Source organism: Plectropomus leopardus, chromosome 16, assembly GCF_026936395.1.
Source record: "Plectropomus leopardus strain MGB_pleo_1.0 chromosome 16, ASM2693639v1, whole genome shotgun sequence".
Taxonomy (NCBI): domain Eukaryota; kingdom Metazoa; phylum Chordata; class Actinopteri; order Perciformes; family Serranidae; genus Plectropomus; species Plectropomus leopardus.
In genome coordinates, this window is record NC_142191.1 from 11781499 (window position 1) to 11803599 (window position 22101).

At 38.4% G+C, this 22101-nt stretch overlaps 3 protein-coding genes and 1 non-coding gene across 4 annotated transcripts in view; 3 read left to right on the plus strand and 1 right to left on the minus strand.

Annotated features, from left to right (window-relative positions):
• The first annotated feature begins 1930 nt into the window (after nt 1–1930).
• On the plus strand, nt 1931–11614 carry tmed10 (transmembrane p24 trafficking protein 10). The gene is made up of 5 exons (XM_042503996.2): nt 1931–2163; nt 4935–5055; nt 5624–5697; nt 9241–9367; nt 10188–11614. The coding sequence occupies exons 1-5, from the start codon at nt 1987–1989 to the stop codon at nt 10307–10309; spliced, it is 621 nt and encodes a 206-aa protein (XP_042359930.1). The 5' UTR covers nt 1931–1986; the 3' UTR covers nt 10310–11614.
• Nucleotides 11615–13449: 1835 nt separating this feature from the next.
• Nucleotides 13450–18344, plus strand: eif2b2 (eukaryotic translation initiation factor 2B, subunit 2 beta). The gene is made up of 8 exons (XM_042503634.2): nt 13450–13721; nt 14814–14934; nt 15801–15952; nt 16043–16206; nt 16293–16388; nt 16465–16602; nt 17954–18020; nt 18151–18344. Exons 1-8 carry the CDS (start codon nt 13550–13552, stop codon nt 18306–18308), a joined length of 1068 nt encoding a protein of 355 aa, XP_042359568.1. The 5' UTR covers nt 13450–13549; the 3' UTR covers nt 18309–18344.
• Nucleotides 18345–19624: 1280 nt separating this feature from the next.
• Nucleotides 19625–19923, minus strand: LOC148186841 (signal recognition particle RNA). The gene has a single exon (XR_015779321.1).
• A 1650-nt stretch (nt 19924–21573) lies between these two features.
• The window catches only part of LOC121955150 (acetyl-coenzyme A synthetase 2-like, mitochondrial), a 69259-nt gene continuing 68731 nt past the window's right edge, over nt 21574–22101 (plus strand). Inside the window, exon 1 of the mRNA XM_088089270.1 lies at nt 21574–21860. The gene's annotated coding sequence lies outside the window, so the exon portion shown is untranslated. The remainder of the gene's footprint in view (nt 21861–22101) is intronic.

Consider the following 22101-nt stretch of genomic DNA (forward strand, 5'->3'; position numbering starts at 1 on the left):
CTGTTTAGCAGAAAGTGAAGACTCTGAATACAGCTTGCATTTAGATCTTAATCGGGCCCTCATCCTGTGAGATTTTTTTTTTAGTTTATAGCTATAACAATAATCTAAACGTTAACAATATAATTGAACAATTCATGAAATGCTGAGATACTTAATATTTCTGTGAAGTTTTGTATGCACCTCTTAAAATCAAGAAGGCCTTGCAACCCATAATGAGGGTCAGGACCCCCGGGTGGTTGGGAACCAGTGGTCCATCTCAATACCAGAACCTGTCATCGTCTCAATGAGTCCTGTGTTTGTAGTTTTTCTGTTGTTGTTGTTGTTTTCTAATTGGGGCTCCTGTCTGTTACAGAGTCTGTAATGTATTGACACACTGGCTATTGGGGCCCTGCAGGATCCCAGCCTACAGTTAAGCATGATCAGGAAGCGTGTCCGTTCTGCACAAAGCTTACGACACATCCCATTTATATTCACTCTAATTAGTAAGCCCACCATTATATTGTGATGCGTTGCACCATTGGGCCTTTTGTACTATGTGCTGTGCTGCTTGACTGCACATGGTGATGGAGCATATTTGTAAATATGAAGGATGTTAGGCTATTTATAGTGTACTGTCTATTGTTTCTCTTGTACTGTCCTCTTCCGGTAAATATGAGGTCAGGATGTCCCTATCTGAAGTTTGCAACTAGAAACACACCTGGGTGCGTTTTGAAATACTCACTCTGAGTGCCAGAGTGCACTTTAGCACATCTGGACAGATTGTAATATCGGAGCACTTGGGGAGTCTACAGTTATCCAGAGCACCACGTTCTCAGAGCAGCAGAGAGCATTTTGGGACATCTGTTTGAGGAGATGGAGGAATAGAGTGTCAAACAGAGTGAATGTGTGATTAATTTAACCGTTCGTTAAGTCATGTTCAGAGTACTCTTTCTACGAACAAGCAAGCAAGCAAAGTTCATTTCTATAGCACCTTTCACAGACACCAGTCACAAAGTGCTTCACAAAAAAAAAGTAAATAAGTTCTACAAACAACAGCACTCTCATTTTATTATAGTGTATCAGATTGGATTCATGAATGTGCCCCTCGTGTAGACATGGCTGTGTGGTACCTGTACTTACTCAAGCTGCCAGGATGTCCGTCAGGCTCTGATGCGAATTTTACATAGTGGCCAAAAGAGGAATTAAACCGTCCGAGGCCGTCATGTGATGCCCACGAGCTCAAAAAGACTTTTCCCCATTGACTTACATCTGGAAAGAAATGTCTCTAAATCAGTGGATAATTTTTTTGTGAGCGTCAAAACCCCCACAAAACAACTCACTCATTCACTATTTCGCCATCCAGGTCAATAACATTTGGAAAGTCTAAAAGAGCCACAAGATTAAATTTTTGTAGACCACTATTCGAGCTAGCAAAGCTAATTTGGAGGGAAAGTTCTGTTGTTTGTACATAGCATTGTGTGTTTAAATGTATAACCACATAATTGTGAAAAACATTTATTTTTTTAAAAAAATAGCCTACTAACTACAAAAACCTCTAACACTGCATTCTGGGGAATTTTTGGGGCACCAAATTTTGCAATTTTTTGTTTGTTTGTTGTTGTTTTTTTACATTAATTTATGATGTAGGCTACATGTCTTAAATTGTCTTAAAATAACAGTTATGTTCTACCTTAATGTTTTTATTGCACATGTTAAATACTGAGTATTGAGTTACTGAGGAGAAGGAGCCCCGCCGAAATCTTCACCAAGGGGGGTCCAAACATCCAGGGGCCCCAAATGATTAAATCCGTCCATGCACACACAGGTTGAACCGTGCTGAACTCACTGTAACCTCGCGGAAGAGGAGTCGGTGTTTGGGGCGTACTTCTCCCTCCAGGTCAGCGGCGGCGCTGGAGGGCTGCGTCAGGCCGGTTGTGTGAGCTGGAACTCGGTGTTAAGCTGGTTGGCTGGCACGGGCTGGTTGGTCGGTTGGTTGAGAGGGTAGCCATGGCTCGACTCGCTGCGCTACTGTTGTTACCGGTTCTTATTGAATCAGTATTTTCTATTTCCTTCTTTTTACCGGTCAACTCAAGAAAGTGTTTACGAGAGGAGATCCACAAAGACGTCCTGGTGACGGGAGAGTATGAAATAACCGAACAGGCGAACACCAAAACTAATCTGAAGGTGAGCTCAGACCTGCGGCTAGCTGCTGCTAACCGTCACCAGCTAAGGTGGAAATGGCTTCAGTCTGTTAAATATCATCAGTCGTTACATTTGAAATTCACAGCTGGTGCTAAAATAGTCTCACCTGTCGCTTTAACGTAACTAAAATATATGACAGCTGTTGTTAGCATCGTAGCTAACCTAGGCCCCGAAAAACACGTCTTCCTGGTTTTAGTTGCTAATTAGCTCGCTAACATCAGTGCTCGCTAATATTATCGTTAAGAATTCATACAGACATAAAATTAAAATTAGTCTAACGCTGTTAAACGTTAATGTTATCACATATTAGGGGTGTTCATGTCACGGATGTTGTCTGTTATATCATGTGGAGTAATCCCGTCACTGCCTGGCTCTGCTGCTGTTACACGTCAGTCTTACCGGCCATTCAAGCTAACAGTCACAAGCTAGCGACGTTAGCCACCTAAGCTACATGTCAGCGTTAGCTTATGTACACTGTTGTTTAATTAATTTAGATTTTCAGGTTTCCTTTGTACATCATGCAAGACTCATCATAAGTATTGATAAGATGCACCAAAGACCCCACGATACGATATCACTATACTTTGGTCACAATTCATTATTTTTGCAATTTTAAATGTTTTACGATATACTGAGTATTTTGATCATATAAATTGTGATCTTTTGCGACTTATTACCTCTTATTTATTGTTATAATTCCCCCTTTCAACTGTAAAATAAAGCAAAACTTTGTCAACAGTTGTTTTTATGTAAAAAGATAGAATATTCATCTTAAGTCATTGTTATTGCAGCAACATGTATCTGTTGGACTGAAAAGCAGTTGACTTTTTTTATTCTAGTAGGCTACCATAAGTTTAATTTATATTTGCAATATTAATCATCTGGATGTGAAGCATCCATGAGGGATCTTTCCCAAGTTTCTGCTCTTTTTCCCCCCTGTTAAAGTGTTTTTTAGGGGGCAATTCGTTATCTGCTGCTACCTTTTGGGGCATGCCTTATTTTTGTACTACAGTGAACTTTGAGTTGACTAAAGTGTGAAGTACTTTGCATTGCCTTTGGGTATGAAATGTGCTATATAAATGAATTGGCCTTGCCTTGTCTTGCCATGAATCTATACAAAATTGCCGCCAAGTTATCGCAACACTGTGCTGTATCAATTTTTCGCCACACCCCTACTAACAATGTTCTGTGAAACAGTCTCCATCTTCTAACAGCTACCAAAAAAAGCCAGCGTTACTGGTTTGCTGGTATTAATGAGGTTAATATTTGTCTTGATGAATGTATTACACAAATTTGAATGTAGTCAATAGGGGTTGGAAGCACATATGGCTTTATTATATCGTTCAGTATCTTGAGTGTTTATTCAATGAATAATTTAAAGGAATAGTTCAGTTTAGAAGTGGGGGTAGTATGACGTACTCGTTGATAGACAGTATATAACATACAGAAGATGTCAGTTAGCACGCCCCCAGTTTGGAGAAGCAGGCTGGAGTCCAACAGTGAAGCTAAGCAGTGTACTGCTGTAGAGGAGCCAGTAACAAAATGTATTTCAGCCACAAAAAAAGCAGTGAAGTAAGGTGTACACTATATTGAGAGTATTTTCACTGCTTTACCTTACTGTCAGACATAAATTTCAGACAGGAAAATTAAGCAGTCATATTGCTCTCTTCAAAGCCAGACTCCATTGAGAAAAACAGTGGTTTAACATTGCTGAACACAGGAGCTGTTGGTCTACCATTGCCTTGGTAAGTTTGGATTTACCAAAGTCACACAATAACACAAACTGACTGGTTGAAGCAGTGGTAGACCAGCAGCTCTCATGTTCACTTAGCTTAAATTCATGTTTTTCTCAATAGAGTCTGGTGACTTTTATCAAAGCATAGATGGGGACCTGAAGCCGTCATGGCTTTCCCGTGGGAATGGACTATTTGATGGAAAGACAAAGCACTGAAAATACTCTATACAGTGTACACCTAAACTGATATTATTATTTTTTTAGGTGTGTCTTTTTTATTTGGCTAAAATAAGTTTTGTTGCTGACCCCATCCACAGCAGTGCATTGCTTAGCTTCTGTGTCTTTGAGTTTCCCAGAGCCCATACTTAAAATGCGTATGTTAAGTAACCAACTTCATCATATCACATATTTAAAGGTCAAGTGTGTAGGATTTAGGGGGATACATTGGTAAAAAGGGAATGTAATATAGTATGTTTTCTTTAGCGTGTAATCACCTGACAGCAAGAATCATCATGTTTTAATGTCTACATATGGAGTTGGTTGTCCTCCATGTAGATTGCCATGTTGTCATTGCCATGTTTCTACTGTAGCTGTAGCCATGTTTGTACTGTAGCTCAGAATGGGCACACCAAGCAGAGGCTCTAGATTGGGCCTTACACGTTTTCGCGTTGGCCTTAATAGAGAAGCAGCGTCGGAAAAGCATAGATTTTCAACATGAAACTGGTTTATTCAGTATTTTTACCGGATTAAATCACAGCGTCCACTAGTTTTTGAGAGGAAGACACCCCTGTGTACAATTTGGCTCCCGGTAAAAACCTCCTGAACAAGGAACACTGAAGGAATCCTAACCAGGAGAAGTTTCAGTTGGTTACAATCTGCGGCCGCCACTAGATGCCTTTAAAAAGTAGAAAAGCAGAAAATGCAGACCTTTGACAGTCTGGAACCAATGATTTACAGTCAGTCACTTAACAGATGAAGCAGTACAATTTATTTTATTGTTTTTTTTTAAACTTTGTAGATCACAGATTCCTCCAGCCACACTCTTTACTCCAAGGAAGATGCAACAAAAGGAAAGTTTGCATTTACCACAGAGGACTATGACATGTTTGAGGTGTGCTTTGAGAGCAAGTCACCCATGGGTAAGTGAGTTAACCCCCAAAACCAGACATAGGCACAACATTTAAATTGAATTATCACCCACCAAAGTCAATGTCATTATTTTCCTTTTACTTACAGATTCATAAAAAAGTGTACGTTAAAGCTGTTATCTACACAAATACAATTATTTTGTCTTTATCATTGACCACTAACAAATATTTGATTGTCAGATCTTATGATTAACTTTTTCTCCACTTTTTTTAGAAATAAAATGTGCAAAAAATATTTAAAACATGTTAGAGATGTGAATTTATGGAAATGAACCATGCGTGATGTTTTATGTAATGATTATCACTCATGCAATAATCATTAAGAAAATGCAAAAAAACTTTGCATTCTTGTTAAGTAATTATGTAGAAGGGATGAGTTGGAAAAAAATCTGATTCATACAAAAAAAAAAGATAAATAAGATAACAGTGAAAAGTTTTGTAGTTTGTATGTAAATGAAGATTTTTGCAATTCTGGAGCTTCACATTGCACAGTGAGTGAACACAATTTAACATTTTCCTTTTGCTTATTATGCAAAAAATCTCTGCTCTTGTTAATCAGGGACTGGAAGAGTGCCTGACCAGCTGGTCAATCTGGACATGAAGCATGGAGTGGAGGCCAAAAACTATGAAGAGGTAACTGTTTTATTGCTTTTGTAGAATGATACAGACACTGCGGATGAAGACAGTCTGTCTGCAGCTTTAGTCTAGGTCAGTGGATGTGGGTCACTGGTCTTGCAGCAGAGGTTTTACTGCATGTATTCACCATTCCAGTCTTGAGAAACTAGTAAGTTACAGATCAATTGAAGGACTTGTTTCCACCAAAACCTTCAGTATAGCACCTTCAGAACTAAAAGTAACACTTACAGATGTGTATCTAGACCACAGATCCGTTCAGTGTTCGTACCGCAGACAGTACTTTTACATGTGGGCGGGGTTTTTGTAACTCACAGCTCCATCCATCCGTGTTTCCTCTTCACCAGTGATACAGAGGGAAGTCTGCACCTTGTTTATCGTCCACAGAATGTTTTTTTTTTTTTTACAACAAAAAAGAGCAGGCTAGAGTGAGTCGTTCTCGACTGGATATTTTAAAAAACGAGTTTATGGATTGACTCCTCCTCAGGCAGCAGCAGAGGTTTAGAGCTGCCAGAGTGCACAGGAGCGATGCTATGTCTATTTTTTTTTTTTTTTATCTCCGGGTGAGGATTAGAATATACGCAATTCATAGAATCCAGTCAAAAGTATTATATTTATTTTTAAAAAACTGCTTGAGGGTCCACTCATTACTAAAAGTGAATGTCATTCAAAAGAGACAATAGAAACAGATGGAGAGGTCAAAGTTGTCATATTGAAACTCAGGTGTGCTGATTGGTTCACGTCATCAACTCATGCATTGAGTAACATTGCAAGTAAACGTTCAACCTTTAGACTTCCCAGCGGTCAGCCCAGTGAATTGAGTAAATTTTATTCTTCAGTCTACAGCTGTGCTAAAGGCTGCAGACATCCTTTCATTTTATATTTAGAGTTTACTGATGTGTGAAAAGTTTGTAAAGGTATGAATGGTGGTTAAAACCAGCCACAGCTCAACCCTGAGCAGGAGTGATGGTTCTCTAGTGACCAATCCACAGATCGCAGTGTTTGTTGCTGCACCTTTTAGTACCACCACTGTGTGCTAGGTACCTCAACAGAGGGACCAAAAATGCAGAAACACCTGTAAGTGTTGCCCAGCATCAAAATAAGCGATGACTTAATGAGATTACCAAATCATTCAGAGCTGTTGAAACAAGAATTTCCTGCTCCAGTACCTTGTGTGCATAAATGCCAGATTAAATACTTGTTCATAATGGCAGCACTGTAGAGGCCTCGTGGTGTATCATCCACATTGCCAAGTGCCCATTGTCAAATCACGAAAATGACGTCAAGGTGTATTGGTGCAGAAATAGGGAAACTGGTGGGGGAGGTTCTTTGCCTCCACACTGTTCAATAATCTGCTAAATAGGGACACATCGTTGTGCATCATCACTTGAACGGATCGCACTTGGCATTGTGGCTGCCTCAGGCAACACTTTATAAGAAGTACAGATTACAGAAGTGACAAAAGCCGTGTGAGCTGAGAATCTCCCCCTCTTCCCACACATGGTGCACGAACATGACGTTCTCTTCTGCTGAAGGAGCGTGTGTAGGTCGATACTCAGGAAGAGCTCGAGTGGGCTTGCCTGTATGTAGGCAGGAGGGCGGAGCTGAAATAGTATTCACCTACGTAGATGGGTGTGATACTTTGAGCAAATTTGCAAGCTGTTCAGTACATGATGTGTTGGTATTTATGCTGGACGGAGTCCCCGGCTGTTACACAATAGTTGAAAATGTGTACTTGGAAGATGCAAGCTGCAGTATCCAGCGTTTCTTTATAACCTGCGTATTTAAGTAGCAGCTCAGGCAGATTTTCTTGTGCAACTTCCTAATGAGGCAAATGTCCATGTCTGAGGCTGCTGCACAATTTAAGGCTATACGTTTGGTTCATTGGTCCAGATTGAAGAGAAAGATAGAGGCATTGTTGCTGTTTAGTTTTTGTCCATTTAGGGTTCAAACAGACTTATGTTGCATTCAGGTGCTCCTCAAAGGGTCCCATTTCCTGAGCTGGGAGGTCGTTCTTACAACTTTGGTGTGTTTATGAGCTTTAAGTCTTAACGTGGCTTTATATTACGAATGGATTTTGTCCCAGACTTCTTGCTGCACCTGTAAATCCCCTAAAACTACTAAAATATTGCTTTAACTGACAAATGCTGATAAATAACTCTTCTAAGTAATCAAGATCACTCTATGTGGACAGCAACTAATGCTTACAACCTAATAAAGCCTAACTGATACATCAGCCGTTATTGGCCCATCATAGATATATCGGTATCTGCTTATATGTTGTCCGATATCACTGATCGATACGAAAAATACATTTTTGGCAAAATAAAAAGATACTTGGAGTGATTTATAATTATTAAATTCCCAATTAATTAAACTGTTTCAGTGCACTGGTGTCACTTTTATAATAAATTTTATTTTTAAACTTGAAAATGTCCTGGTTCCATTACATATCTTTGTGACAAGTATATGATAACCTAATCTTAGGGATACTTGCATTGCATAATTGCATATTTATTTAAAATTGGCCCATAAATCAATATCGGAATTTTTACTTTCCAATATCAGTATCAGCACAGGCCCAAAGACCCAGTATTGCATGGCCTCTAAAACCTAATAGCATAATATAAATTATATATGCACAAGAATTTTACATGCAGTATGTGAATTAATAAAGTTTATTATCAGCAACCAGACATTTACTTTTGTCTGTTGTGTTCTTACATATTTGACGTCAATGCGGCAGCTGGTGTACCAAAATTTTTGCCAACTTTCCAAGTTGTTGTTATGACTTGAGTGGGTGTTCACATAAGTTTTTCCAGCCGAGAACTCAGTTTTCTTATTACTCCGACACCACATTCATGCAGAGATACTGCAAAATAACTAAAAGTTCAAAAGTCTTAAACATAGGTCACATGGACTGACAGGTAACTTATTCACCGGGCGGGTTTGATGACCTGTCCTGCATCATAAATGTTACACAGACGACATGTTCATTCATGTGGCTGACAGCGACACATGCTAGAAGAGGATATGCAGAGATAGTTTTGAGCATTTTCAGCTGAGACTTCAACAGGACTCTTAGTGTAAATAAAATAACAACAGACGGCTACATAAAGTCTCATGCACCACAACATGAGGGAAAATATTTGCTATAATCGTCAGAAACACCTCGTTAATTCACTTTAACAGTTAAATTTGTACACGTCACACACCCATATCACATTATCCTGCAGTTGGTCCATTTTGCGCTCCACCTTCTCAGGCGGTGCAGCTGTTCAGTTCACACCAGAGTTCAAATGGCAGCTTCTCAGCAGCCTGAATGAGGGGGAGTAAATGTCTAACCACAGTTTGTTCAAACACTAAAGGTGTGTTCACCTCCTTCAGGCAAATTTGTGATAAATGATATTAACTTACAAGTAAAGTTGACTCAACTTGCACAGCCCAAGTGTGACACCTGCTGGATAAAATCTTTAATGACACTGCTGTTGTATTCTCCCTACAATCAGCTGTTCAGACATCACTTTCACTTTGTCTCGGCAGATCGCCAAGGTGGAGAAGCTGAAGCCTCTCGAGGTCGAGCTGAGGCGACTGGAGGACCTGTCAGAGTCCATCGTCAATGACTTTGCTTACATGAAGAAGAGAGAGGAGGAGATGAGGGATACCAATGGTAGGAAAATGACACAAGGATGTTTGTCATTTTGCCAAAACATCTGAATGACTTCATGTCCTCGCTTCATTGTTCTCTGGATCCGGGCAGACTAGTATCCCATTTTAACGCCGTACTTGTCACCCACAACTGGTTTTAGAATCAGGCCAAATGTTTTTGAGTCATTGTTGTTTAACGTGCAGTTTAAGGGGGATTCACAACATCTCATTAGTTAACAAACGGTAAATCAGATGGATTTATTTCATTCAGAAATTCTGGTCAGCTGTGTTGCAAGAGAGCAAAGTTGTCAGTTTTTCGCTGGTTAAGTGAATTGAATTGAAATTTATTTCAAACATGTAAAAATAAAAGATCGGGAAAAAATGAACATTTAAATGTACACAAACATACATACATATCTGAAAAAGCTTATCCAGTTTTGCCTCCTCTCCATCAGTTATTGAAAAATCATTGACCTGCTAGATTTTCTTCAACCATATATAACTATATACAAACTATATGTAAACGTATTTACAGAAAAAGAAGAACAGATAGAAAAAAGGAAATAATACCACAAAATAGTACAAAATTATAATAATTATATAAAAGAATAAAATTATAATAATTATACAATAATCCCAGTAAACACTTGATGAATGTCAAACCCCTTCTTCCCCCATGTACCTCATGAAAATCATATCCTTGTACATATTTTTAAATTGGTTAATGTTTGAACACTGCTGCAACTCTGTCATTATTATAATTCATTGTAAGAAATTTTTAAAAATAGCATTTGTCACTAACCAATAACACAACCGCTCTATTTTTTGTCATCGCTCTGCAGAGTCCACCAACACACGCGTGCTGTACTTCAGCATATTCTCCATGTGCTGTCTCATCGGGCTGGCCACATGGCAGGTCTTCTACTTGCGGCGCTTCTTCAAGGCAAAGAAGCTGATCGAGTAGAGCGGCCCCTGGCTCCTTACCTCGGGGGACGCTGCCTCTGTCAGCCAACACATCCCAACATCCACCCTCCTTGGACTAGCTTCAGCAAACAACAGCAAGTGGGGTCGAGCGGCTCAAATTCTAGTTTTCACGGCTGTAAGAGAAAGAGTACCAAGGTCGTCCTCTGAAAAAAAAAAAGAAAAAAGATTCACCTGCTTATTTAGTGGTTTGAAACATGAAAAGCGCTGTAGGGAGAGATGCACTGTGAGACATGGGAGGCGTATGTCACTGCATTAGTGCGATATGTCTGTCTCATGGTACTTCACGCTTCTGTCTGCACTGTTTTGAATGTTGCGGCTCACTGAATAAGACCTTGTTCCTTCAACCAGTTTGAACAGTGATGTTTGATTTTGAGCTCGGTTTGAATGGATGTGCCATGAGCGAATGTCTTTTGCCCTTCTGTTGATGTTCACATTCTTTGCCATGCCAAGCAAACTAGATCCTTGGTGCCCTTTTATCAAGTGAAGGCTCTTTGAAAAAGTGGTTTGTTGTTACTTTCATGAGAAAATCTGCAACCACTGAACGTCTGTGTTATGTCAATTAATTTGCATACATGTTTGGTAGCTAAATTTAACCGTGTCTTTAGTTTGTTTTCATATTGTAAATGCTACTTAGTTGCTTCTACAGGTATATTTTTGGGGGGTTGTAAGTTGTCGGAGTAGTAATCTCTTGGTTATAAATTAGGTCACTTCTATGAGCTCTTGCACGTTTTGTTTTTGTAACACCCGAAACATTAATTTGTCACAGATCAAAAGCAGCCAGAAACCAAAAACCCTGCAACATTATATTGTGTATTTATGGCTACCAGTCATTTAACCAGCTGACAACTAAGATACAATATTCACACAGAGCGAGTTTATAATGTCAGAGTGCGGTGGGTTGAGATTTTGACAACAAATGTAAAATAGGCTATACAAACACTTTATGAAATTTCCTCTCAGTCACGCGCCCCTTTTCTTCAAACACTGGTTATTAAATTATTCTTTTGCAATTTTCAAAATATCACCTCCCAGTTACAGTGCAGATCCATCCAGCGTGCTTCTTTTCTTTCTAAATGCTTCTGAGGCTTTGGGTTACATGAGAATGTGGGTGGTTGCAAATATTTCGATTGTTTTTGACTGGGATTAATTGAGGCATCTGTCATGGGTACATTTTTAACAATGAACATGCGCACTGTGCGCAATCAATGATTTTTATGTTGACTGATAAATTTTGTAAATTTGTGTTGGGCTTTTATTCAATAAAATATTGGATGGATTTACATTAGCGATGGTGTAGTCTAACATGTATTTCCCACTTATGATACTATTATATTAATACATCAATCAATCAGACTGCTTTTGTATATCACCTACAATACCCTCCTGTAATAATAATAATAACAGAAAGAAATGAAATCTAAATTTGTACACCTTAGGTTTACAAGGCCACTTGTTCTCACATTTCTTTCAGGAAAAAAAAAATCTAAAATCATTACTTGTTTTTCTTAGTTAACTAGATCCTGTTAATTCACAACAGAGCAACTATCATTTTCCCAAGACAACTTATCTCGTTAAAAATAAAAAAAACAAAGCTTTTTTTAAATTTCTAAAATCAATGCATATCCCTTCCGTCATAACTTAAATTATAATTTAAGTAAGGATTTAGTTTTAACACATATTAATAATAATAACATTTATAATAGTAATAATTATAAACTTAAAACAATTAATAACTCATGCGTTATTTTTTAAAAAAGATCATTTCGAGACGATTTTCGGTCAGGTGTCTGTTCTTCCCTCGTTAAACATTTTGGGAAAAACACCATACAAACTAAACTCACGAGGACACATGCTTCATACTGATCCAACAAAAGTATAGAAGACAAAGGGACATATAAAAAGCTCATAAAAAAAACAGCCAAATCGCAGTTGCTTTGAAACCAAACCATGGATGTATTTTTTTTTTCTTTTTTTTTTTTTCTTCCTTTATTTAGAAATTTACATAACAAGATAGGGATAGTTATACAAAACTTGGCTAGGAAATAATCAATCAATGGTGGAAATTAGCAACCAAATATAATCATGAAAACAAAGGAGGAGTCATATTGAAAATCAGATAAGAATAAAAAGAACAAAGGCAAAAGTAAAATAAACAAAAAGAGACACAAAGGAGCAAGGTATTAGGTATTAGAAGAGCAAGGATCGAGAGATAAATGTATATATTTTGTCAGTCTTATGAGTCTTTCTTTTCATCACTTTTAGAGACTTAAAGTAATTGGCAAAGTTACATAAGAACACTGTGAGAGAGGGAAGGCTTCCATTCCATTTACAAGTATGAATATGATATTTACCCATAATAATCACAAGATTAACAATGTCAGAAATGTTCACGTCCAGATTATCCATAAAATAAATAATATCGTTGTAAGTAAATGGGGGTATGTTGTCTATTTTCAAGGATAACCAAATATGGACTTCGGACCAGAACATAGTGACACGGGGACATTCAAAAAATAGATGAACAATAGTTTCAGCCTCAGAAGAGCAAAAGACACATGGATCAACAGCAATTTTAAATCTTCTGTGCAGAAAATCACCGGCAGGGTATATCCTTGACACTATTTTAAAGTGAGTTTCCTTTACTTTGGGAGCAACAGGGCAAGATATATAGAAGGAGAGGGCCTGTCTCTTTAAGGAGATCTCTATATTGTCTTGAATTGAGGATGAATTAAAGTCACCAAAAATTGTTTGTTTAAAAATCAGACTTATCAATTTACTGTTACATTTTCCATCCAACAAATTGACATTTCCAATCTTTAGAGTGGGCAGAAAGGGTGTAACTGAAGAAAACTGCATACTATTGTGTATCAGTTGAATTAAAGGAGTAGGAATTGCTTTGCAAATTTTTTCATATTCTCTTCTTGGAATAACAATATTATATTTTGTGGTGAAGTCCTCATAGGAGTATAGATGTCCGTTTGATTTCAGTAGATCACATACAAACATTAACCCAAACCATGGATGTATTGATTATAAGGAAGTCCAAACACAAAAAAATTGATGCAATATCACGTGACCCGATCCACCAATCACACGAGCGCGCTGTCACAACCACCCGGATGTACTTCTGTAGTACTTCCCCTTCACGGCAAAACATCTGCATGGTGGAAACACAGTTATCCAGACTTTATTTTGACAGAAAATCGTCTTTATAACAGCCATGCCGGGACCAGACAAAGAGACAGACCTGACGGAGAGAATCGAAGCGTTTCTGTCCGACCTGAAGCGCGGGGGCAGCGGGACGGGGCCGCTGCGGGGCTCGGCGGAGACAGCCCGGGAGACGACAGCCCTGCTCCGGAGGATCACAGCCCAGGCCCGGTGGAGCAGCGCAGGTTTGTTAGCTGCTCTGTGTGTTAGTTTGCAGACTGTAACAAACATTACTGTGGAGCAGGGAGCTGCTGTGAAAGCTGTCAGCGTGGCTGAACAATGTGGGACTCTGTCAAACCTGATGTAACGCTTGTTAAAAGTTTGGTAATAGTCTATGGTTTAAACTAAGGGACTGTTCGTTATTTATGATGTTGCCAAAAGGCGGAGGCGTGTAATTTTTTATTTATTTATTTTTTTTTTAAATAACGCAAATGTTTAAGTGTTTTATATTTGGGCTTTGGGGACAGGCGAACGAAATGAAATGGTTGTATTTGTGTTAAGTTCCACCTATTTTATTAATTTATTTTTTTGTCAGAATTACACCATTTATAATAGCCAGAAAGTGCAAAAATAGAAATCATCATATTTTCACATCTCCACATGCTGTGGCAAGTATTTGTAGCTTTGGGGACTATCCCAATTTTAAAATAATAATAATAATAAAAACAAGCAAAGTCACTCCCCAGCCACTCCCCTCCTCTCATAAATAAAGAACAGTCCCTGACTATTCATGAATTTTACAGATGAAGGAGGTGTTGTTAATGACAACAAACAAAGTTAACTAATGAGAGAGAAATCAGACTTAATTTTGTTTTCTACATGAGGTCACTCAAATACAATCAGAAAAATATTTGGCCCAAAGATAAATTTGTGCCCAATATACTGTTGAACATGGTAAAATGCATCTATACTATATGTGCATGCATGATAGAATAAAATATATTCAGAGGTAAAAGAAATATACATGTAAAAGAAATGGAGGTGCAAAGTAAAACTGCTAACTGACCGCGATGCTTGTGAATAAATATAGAGGACCATTAATGTTTCTTTATTACTAATTAAAACCAAAACATAAACTGCACTTAATGGCTCACCTGTGCTGCTGTGTGTTTATGTCTCCATTTATGTTAAGTATGAATGAAAAAGACTAAACAGCAGTGTGTAAGCGTGGCTGTGCTTTTCAGTAACAGGAGGTAACAACAGAGGATTAAACACAGGTTTACTTTGTCACAAACGTACACAAATCTGATTTCTCCTAAACTGTTTCTCTGTTTCAGGCGATCTGATGGAAATAATCCGTAAAGAGGGGAGGAGAATGACGGCCGCTCAGCCGTCTGAGGCCACTGTCGGAAACATGATCAGACGGGTGCTGAAGATCATCAGAGAGGAATATGCCAGGTGAGGACCGAACAGAGCAAACGGTCTAAACGAGACGCTGCACCCGAAACATTATAGATGAAAGTTATGGACTGTACACAAACACACACACACACACACACACACACACACACACACACACACGTGGCACATGAATATTTTGAATTCTGATCTTGATTAATAGCAAACAGCATGTATACTGAAAAGTCATTTGAGCAGAAGCTGCTAAGTTATATAATCAAAGCCTTGTTCATAATTTCTTTGCCAATTATTTTCAGATATTTGTGCTTCTGTTGTGGTTACATCCTTTTTTATTTTTATTTTATTTCACTTTACACGTGTTGTTTGGTCTCGGTGACTATGCCATGAACAAATCTTAACATTTGTAATTTAAAACTTTCTGTTTAAAAGTTGCTTTTTGGTGATTTCATCTTTGTTTTGTGACATATTATGTTATTTATTTACTATATAATTTATAATTTATTTATTTATTATATATACTATGTATTAATTTACTATATAAAGAAAGATAATAACAGGAAGACTAGTTTTTCACCTATGTGTCAGCTAATAGGGATCCTTATAATAAACAAATAAATAATAACTATTATTACTTTTTGTAGTTGTAGGTGTGGTAGCAGTAGTGTTAGTAAAGAGATTTTTTTTCGTAATAGTACATTTAACAAAGTGAATCCCTGTTTTTACATTTTTTAAAAAGCAAACTCAACAATATATGCAATTTATTTTCTTCAGATAATATGAAAGCAGTTTGGTTCACATTACAGCTCTGTGTCCCGTTTTATTGGAAATATCCTGGAAATAATTCTGTAATATGATACTAATTACAGGGGGAAATGTCTAAACTTTGCTCTGTTGTTTTCTCGCAGATCTCGAGGCAGCAGTGAAGAGACGGACCAGCAGGAATCTCTCCACAAGCTGCTGACCTCCGGTGGACTCAGCGAGGAGAACTTCAGACAGCATTTTGCCGCCCTCAAAGCAAACGTCATCGAGGCCATCAATGAGTTACTGACCGAGCTGGGTGAGTCGTTTATCCATCAGCTGGTTTCAGAACTAAACTGAAATAGAGTCCATATTTATTCTTCTCCCGTCATCATTTTTTTTATTTCAGAGGGAACGACTGACAACATCGCGATGCAGGCTTTGGAGCACATTCACTCTAATGAGGTCATCATGACTATCGGCCGCTCTCGCACCGTCGAGGCCTTCCTCAAAGACGCCGCACGCAAACGCAAGTTCCATGTCATCGTTGCAGAGTGCGCCCCCTTCTGCCAGGTAAGAAAAAAGCAACACAAGAAACATGTAGGAAAGTGAGATTAAAGATTGTTGTAATTTTATCTCGTTTGTTCACCCTCCTTTAGGGACACGAGATGGCAACCAGCCTCTCGAAAGCCGGCATCGAAACAACCGTGATCACAGACGCTGCCATATTCGCAGTCATGTCTCGTGTTAATAAGGTATTTAACAGCACAGAAGACCTTTGAAACGGTCACGTCAGAGCACCTGAGTAAACCTGTGGTGATCTCTGTTCAGGTCATCATCGGTACGCAGACAGTTCTGGCGAACGGAGGTCTGAGGGCCGTAAATGGGACGCACACTCTGGCTCTTGCAGCGAAGCACCACTCAACGCCGCTGATCATTTGTGCTCCCATGTTCAAGCTCTCGCCTCAGGTAAGAAGAATTTAGTCCGTCAGATTTCTTTAATTTCTGCTGCCGGCAAAATGATAATAATAATAATAATAATAATAATAATAATAATAATAATAATAACAACAATACTAATAATAATAATAATTTTAATAATAATAATAATAATAATAATAATAATAATAATAATAATAATAATTTTAATAATAATAATTTCAATAATAATAATAAATCCGATTTATATAACGCCTTTCAGAGTCCTCAAAGATGTTTTACATAGGAGGTATAAATACATAAGATGAAAAAAAATCCCAGTAAACTCTTATTTTAGGGATAATCCTAATCTTTAGGGCCCACTTTAATATTACACACACACACACTCAAATTGCTCGTAATGTACTTTTCAAAAATCAAGCTTTAAAAAATATTATACATTAATAGTATTTTTACTTTCGTTGAGTTTATTTTGGAACCAATGCCAGTCCTAAATATTCAGAATTTTAAACCTTTAAAAGCCAGGTTTTTGTCATGATAACACAGTGTTTTAAATGAAAAAACACAAAAAATGAATTATTTTCAGTATACCACATGCTAAGTAGATTATTATTTTTTGATTATCACAGCCAGGTATATGTCAGTGATTACCTGCGACACTGACTGTTTTTCAAAATCAGGCTATAGAAAATATTATACATCTGTATACATTTTTACTTTAATTGATTTTATTTTTTTATTTTTAAGTTTTAGATGAAAAAAACAACAACACAGAAAATGAATTATTTTTAATATACTACATGTAGAGTAGTTTTTTTAAAATTATCACAGCCTGAGATATTTCAATGATTTGCTGCAACATTGATGTTGACAGTGCACCTAGTGGAAATAGAATTTATTTTCTCCACATGTCAATTATGGAAAGAGGTAACATCATCGAGTGGAAAATAGTAAAAATTATAAATTTTAAGACAAAAATTGAGAATGACACCCAGGAATATGCATGCTGTTATGCTTCAATGGTGGTGGAATAAAAAATTGCAATTTGAATGTTTTAACGATGTGAATGTAAGAATTTTGTTTCCAGGCGTATTTTAGACTTATTGTTGGAGCTGAGCTGAAAATTCCAGGATTAAACAAAAATGCACAACATTGCCAAACGTTATACCATATGCATGAACACAGACATGCATGAGCACATAAAATGCAGCAAATGGTCCTTATGGGTTAATGTAGTTAATAAAGTGAAGATTAAAACTGAATAGAGTCCACTTGGGAATAAACATGGGGGCGATGGTGGTTTAAATGGGGAAGGCAGGTCTGAGGAGGTTTTTTGGGTCTTTTTGGGTGCAGACAGTGATGAAACTCTTTGTGTCCGTAGTTCCCAAATGAAGAAGACACCTTCCATAAGTTTGTCTCTCCGCACGAGGTGCTTCCCTTCACTGAAGGTAACTCTGACATTCCTCCAAAAAATCTTTTTCAACATCTTTTTGGCATCAGCCTTCAAGATTTTACAATAAATGTTCCTCATCTGGTTCTTTTTTCTGATGAATTCTCGGTTCATAATTTGTATTTCAGGTGAGATTCTCTCAAAGGTGAACGTACACTGTCCGGTGTTTGACTACGTCCCACCTGAGCTCATCACACTGTTCATCTCCAACATCGGAGGACACGCACCGTCCTACATCTACCGACTCATGAGCGAACTTTACCACCCTGAAGACCACGAGCTTTAACCAGTGTAATGAATTAATAAATTAAGTGATGATTGATCCCGTCATGTCATGCGTGTCTTTTGATGTGGTAATGTTTGCTGCACTGAAGCAGTTCTGCGAGGAGTGTTCCCAAAACTGTACAGGTGTGAGACTTTCTTTCTGTATTAATTTCAGGTTTTGTTGTAGCAAAATAATTTTTTGATTCATGTTTCGGGTCCTCAGCAACATACGGCGTGATGATGGCGTAATTGATTGTTAAAATGTCAGCAACTTCCTGTGACAGTGATGAAGGTAGAGTGTAACATGGAGTCAAATATTTGTTTATTTTTCCTGTAATGTACAATATTATTTTAAACATTTCATAAGGGTTATTTTGTTGTTTTTTTTAAATAGCTTATTTATCTTAAGACCTGGTTCTTCAACAGGGGTCCTTGAGCATCCTCGAAGTTACTGCTGGAAAAGAGGTAAGTTTTTTTGTTTGTTTTTTTCTTTTGAAGAATTAAAATGTGTCTGAAAATAAGTAAAGGAACACTTAATCCTTTGTCAGAAAAAATCTCAATTGTAGACACATGGTTGACGTGATGTGTATGAAAAATTATAATCCAAAAGGTAACTAGTAACTAAAGTTGACGTCAATGTAGTGGGGTAGAAAGTACACTATTTTACGGAAGCCCAAAGAGGCCATACATTGGCGTTTTTTTGTTTTTTTTCCTGTTTTCCTGAGATAACAGGGAAATTTTCTCAAGATCTCAAGATAACAAAACTGTTTTCCAAAATAACGTCATAATTAACTTGAAATCTTGAGAAAATATAAGCATACACTCTACCACTGTATGCAGGTCTATCAGTAACCAGGTTTAAATTTTTGATAACATTTCATGAACTACAAGATAATCAATTAATCGTAAAAAAAACCGGAGGTGAATTTATAATTATTAGTTGCAGCACCAATCACAAATATGCTCAAAACAAAGATACAACTAGTAGATGAACCAGGATACAAATGCATATGTAAACGCAGTCAGTGTGAAATATTAGACATCATCACTGATACAGTCTGTATGCAGAATAACCTGAAAGTGATATACAAGGTAAAAGAAGTTCAATCCTCAACAAGATGAATTAAACCTCCATTATACCCGATTGTGCCATATAAGAAGTATCGCGTGAGTTAGATGTAGTGTGAGGAGTCCTCCAGGTGGAGGCGGTGTAGGAGCTGCAGATGAGCTGCTCTGTTGTTGAGAATGAGAGGATGAAGAGTCAGTGATGAAGCTGCTGTGTGCTGTAAATGTGTCAGGTTTGAGTGTGTGTATAAAGAGCAGTTTAGTGGTGGTAGAAAAAGACTGGGTCCCGCTGTATTACTCAGGCTGCACTACAGCGTCTATTCACAGGCGCGATCCCACTACTGAGCGGCACGGGGGCTTTGACCTGCTCCGTTTCCGACCTGGGCCGGTGCACCCCTCCTTAGGCGACCTGGTGGTCCAGGGCTCCCCCCGGAGCACCATATCGATACCGAACTTAGTGCGGACACCCGATCGGCATAGTCCGCTGCAGCTCAGAGCTCCTGAGCTCAAACGGTCCGCCAGCCTCAGCCTCCCAGTAGCTTGGATTACAGGCGCGCGCCACCGCACCCGGCGACAGAATGCTGTGCTCATAGTGTTTTTGAATTTGACTAAAGTGACGTCATCGCGGCGTGAGCGTACGCTGCAGCGGCTTCTAGCGGCGGGAAATAAAACTGCAGCTGCAGAGATGAAGACTGCTCTTAATAACTCTTACTGTAAAATTTAATAACGATTATTGATGTGCTAAATTTGATTAGTTTTCTGTATACCTGAGTATATACCGACTACAATCAGCCCCACGAGAATCTAAATGTCTCTTTATGCTAATTACAATGTACCATCCTCCGTGTTTGATTGGCTCCTCCTCGGACGGTATAGTCAGCCACAGGGGCGTCGCCAGGAATTCTGGGCCCCATGAAAACATATCTCATTGGGCCCCATCACTACGGCCCAAGCCAACCCTGTACAATTGTTATAACCACACCTGCATTACCCGATGACCCATTAAAAGCAATAAACAACTATAACTTTGTTTTACACTCCTGAAAAATGTGAGAGGGGCCTCTGAGAGAGACTCCACATTTTTTCTAGAAAGGAATTCTGAATGTTTGTTCATTAACTCAGACAATTTTAGTTAACTTATTGCAGTCACTACTTAAAGAGTAAAAAATGAAAATAAAAAAATAATTTTTATTTCAGGCCCAATAAGGGCCCCCTCCCCACTTGGGCCCTGGGTAGTCAGTCCCACTTTTCCCACCACTATGACGCCCCTGGTCAGCCATACTAATTTATAAGGCTCTCTTTATGCTAATTAGAATGTGCCAACCCCCGTGTTTGATTGGCTCCTCCTCGAAGGTGTAGTCAGCCAATCAAACACAGGGGTTAGCACATTCTAATTAGCATAAAGAGAGCCTTATAAATTAGTATGGCTGACTACACCGTCCAAGGAGGAGTCAATCAAACATGGGGGATGGTACATTGTAATTAGCATAAAGAGACATTTAGATTCTAGTAGGGCTAACCACGGTCGATATTTACTCAGGTAATCCTCAGGTAGCTTTAGTTGGGTAATTCCGTTGGACTGCTTTAATTCAGTGGGAAATATTGTACTTTCTGCTACAATAGATTTGTTTAACATTGATGCAGTCACTTTCCATGGAGATTTAACTCGGTAGTTATCAAATTTCTGAAAGGGAGTTAAGTCAGATAAACTAAAGTTAACCAACAACACTTTAGCTAATGTGAAGTTTCCTTGCTTATATCTAACTTTAGCTAGCAAGAAATCAATTGTTCACTGTTAATTTCTCCACCTTTGTCATTGTAATGAGTGATAAACTCTTCCTCCACTTCTTTAAGAAAATAAAGACACAAATACTATAACCAGTCTATGAGACGATAAACTAAAAAAAAAAATGTCAGAAACTACACGCTGCTGTGATTGGTTGATTCTGCTATGAGCATTTGATGAGAAAATAGAGGTCATTATTAATGCGGCAATGAGGTTTCTGGATGTTAGATGTATAGCAACGCGACGCTTTTAGACGAGAAGTAGAGAGGGAGCGGGATAGTAATGGGTATTGTGATTATTGTTATTACTATTATAAGTATTGTTGTTTATCCTTGGTTAGTGGAGACTCCAGTAGGTGGCGGTAATGCCACTTTATGGACGCCAACCAACAGAAGAAGAAGAAGAGGGCGACAGGTGCATTCTGGGTGTGGCTACACGCTAGGTGCTAACCAAAATACATCCATGGTGCTAACGTCCACATCCTCCAGGTGATTCATGTGTCCGCTGAGGACTTTTTACCTTCAGTGAGGACTTTCTGCGTGTGTGACAAAAATCCCCGACGTGACGAAAGAGACTCTAAAATGTTTGAAAAGTTAGAGACGGTGGGACAGAGCGGCCGAATGAACTGGTTATACTGGGAAAGAGTGGCCGTGTTGACAGCTCCTGCAGCAGACTGGGGAGGACTTCATGGTGCCTGAAGCTCACTAAATGCTGTTCAGACGTGTGAGTACAAAAACACGCTAATTGTGATTGTTTTTAGGGTTGTTGTTGTTGATGCATGTCCGTGTTGTTTGCCTTGGTGATGTTTGACGCTCTGCTGCTGTGAGAAATATTTAGGGTATTTTTTGTGCGCACATGCTAAAGTGTTTACTTGTTATTTACTGTCGGACACTCGCCTTCCAAACACCCAAAAAACACAGAAACCGACTGCAGAAATCCCACAGAAGATAAGAACTAATAGATA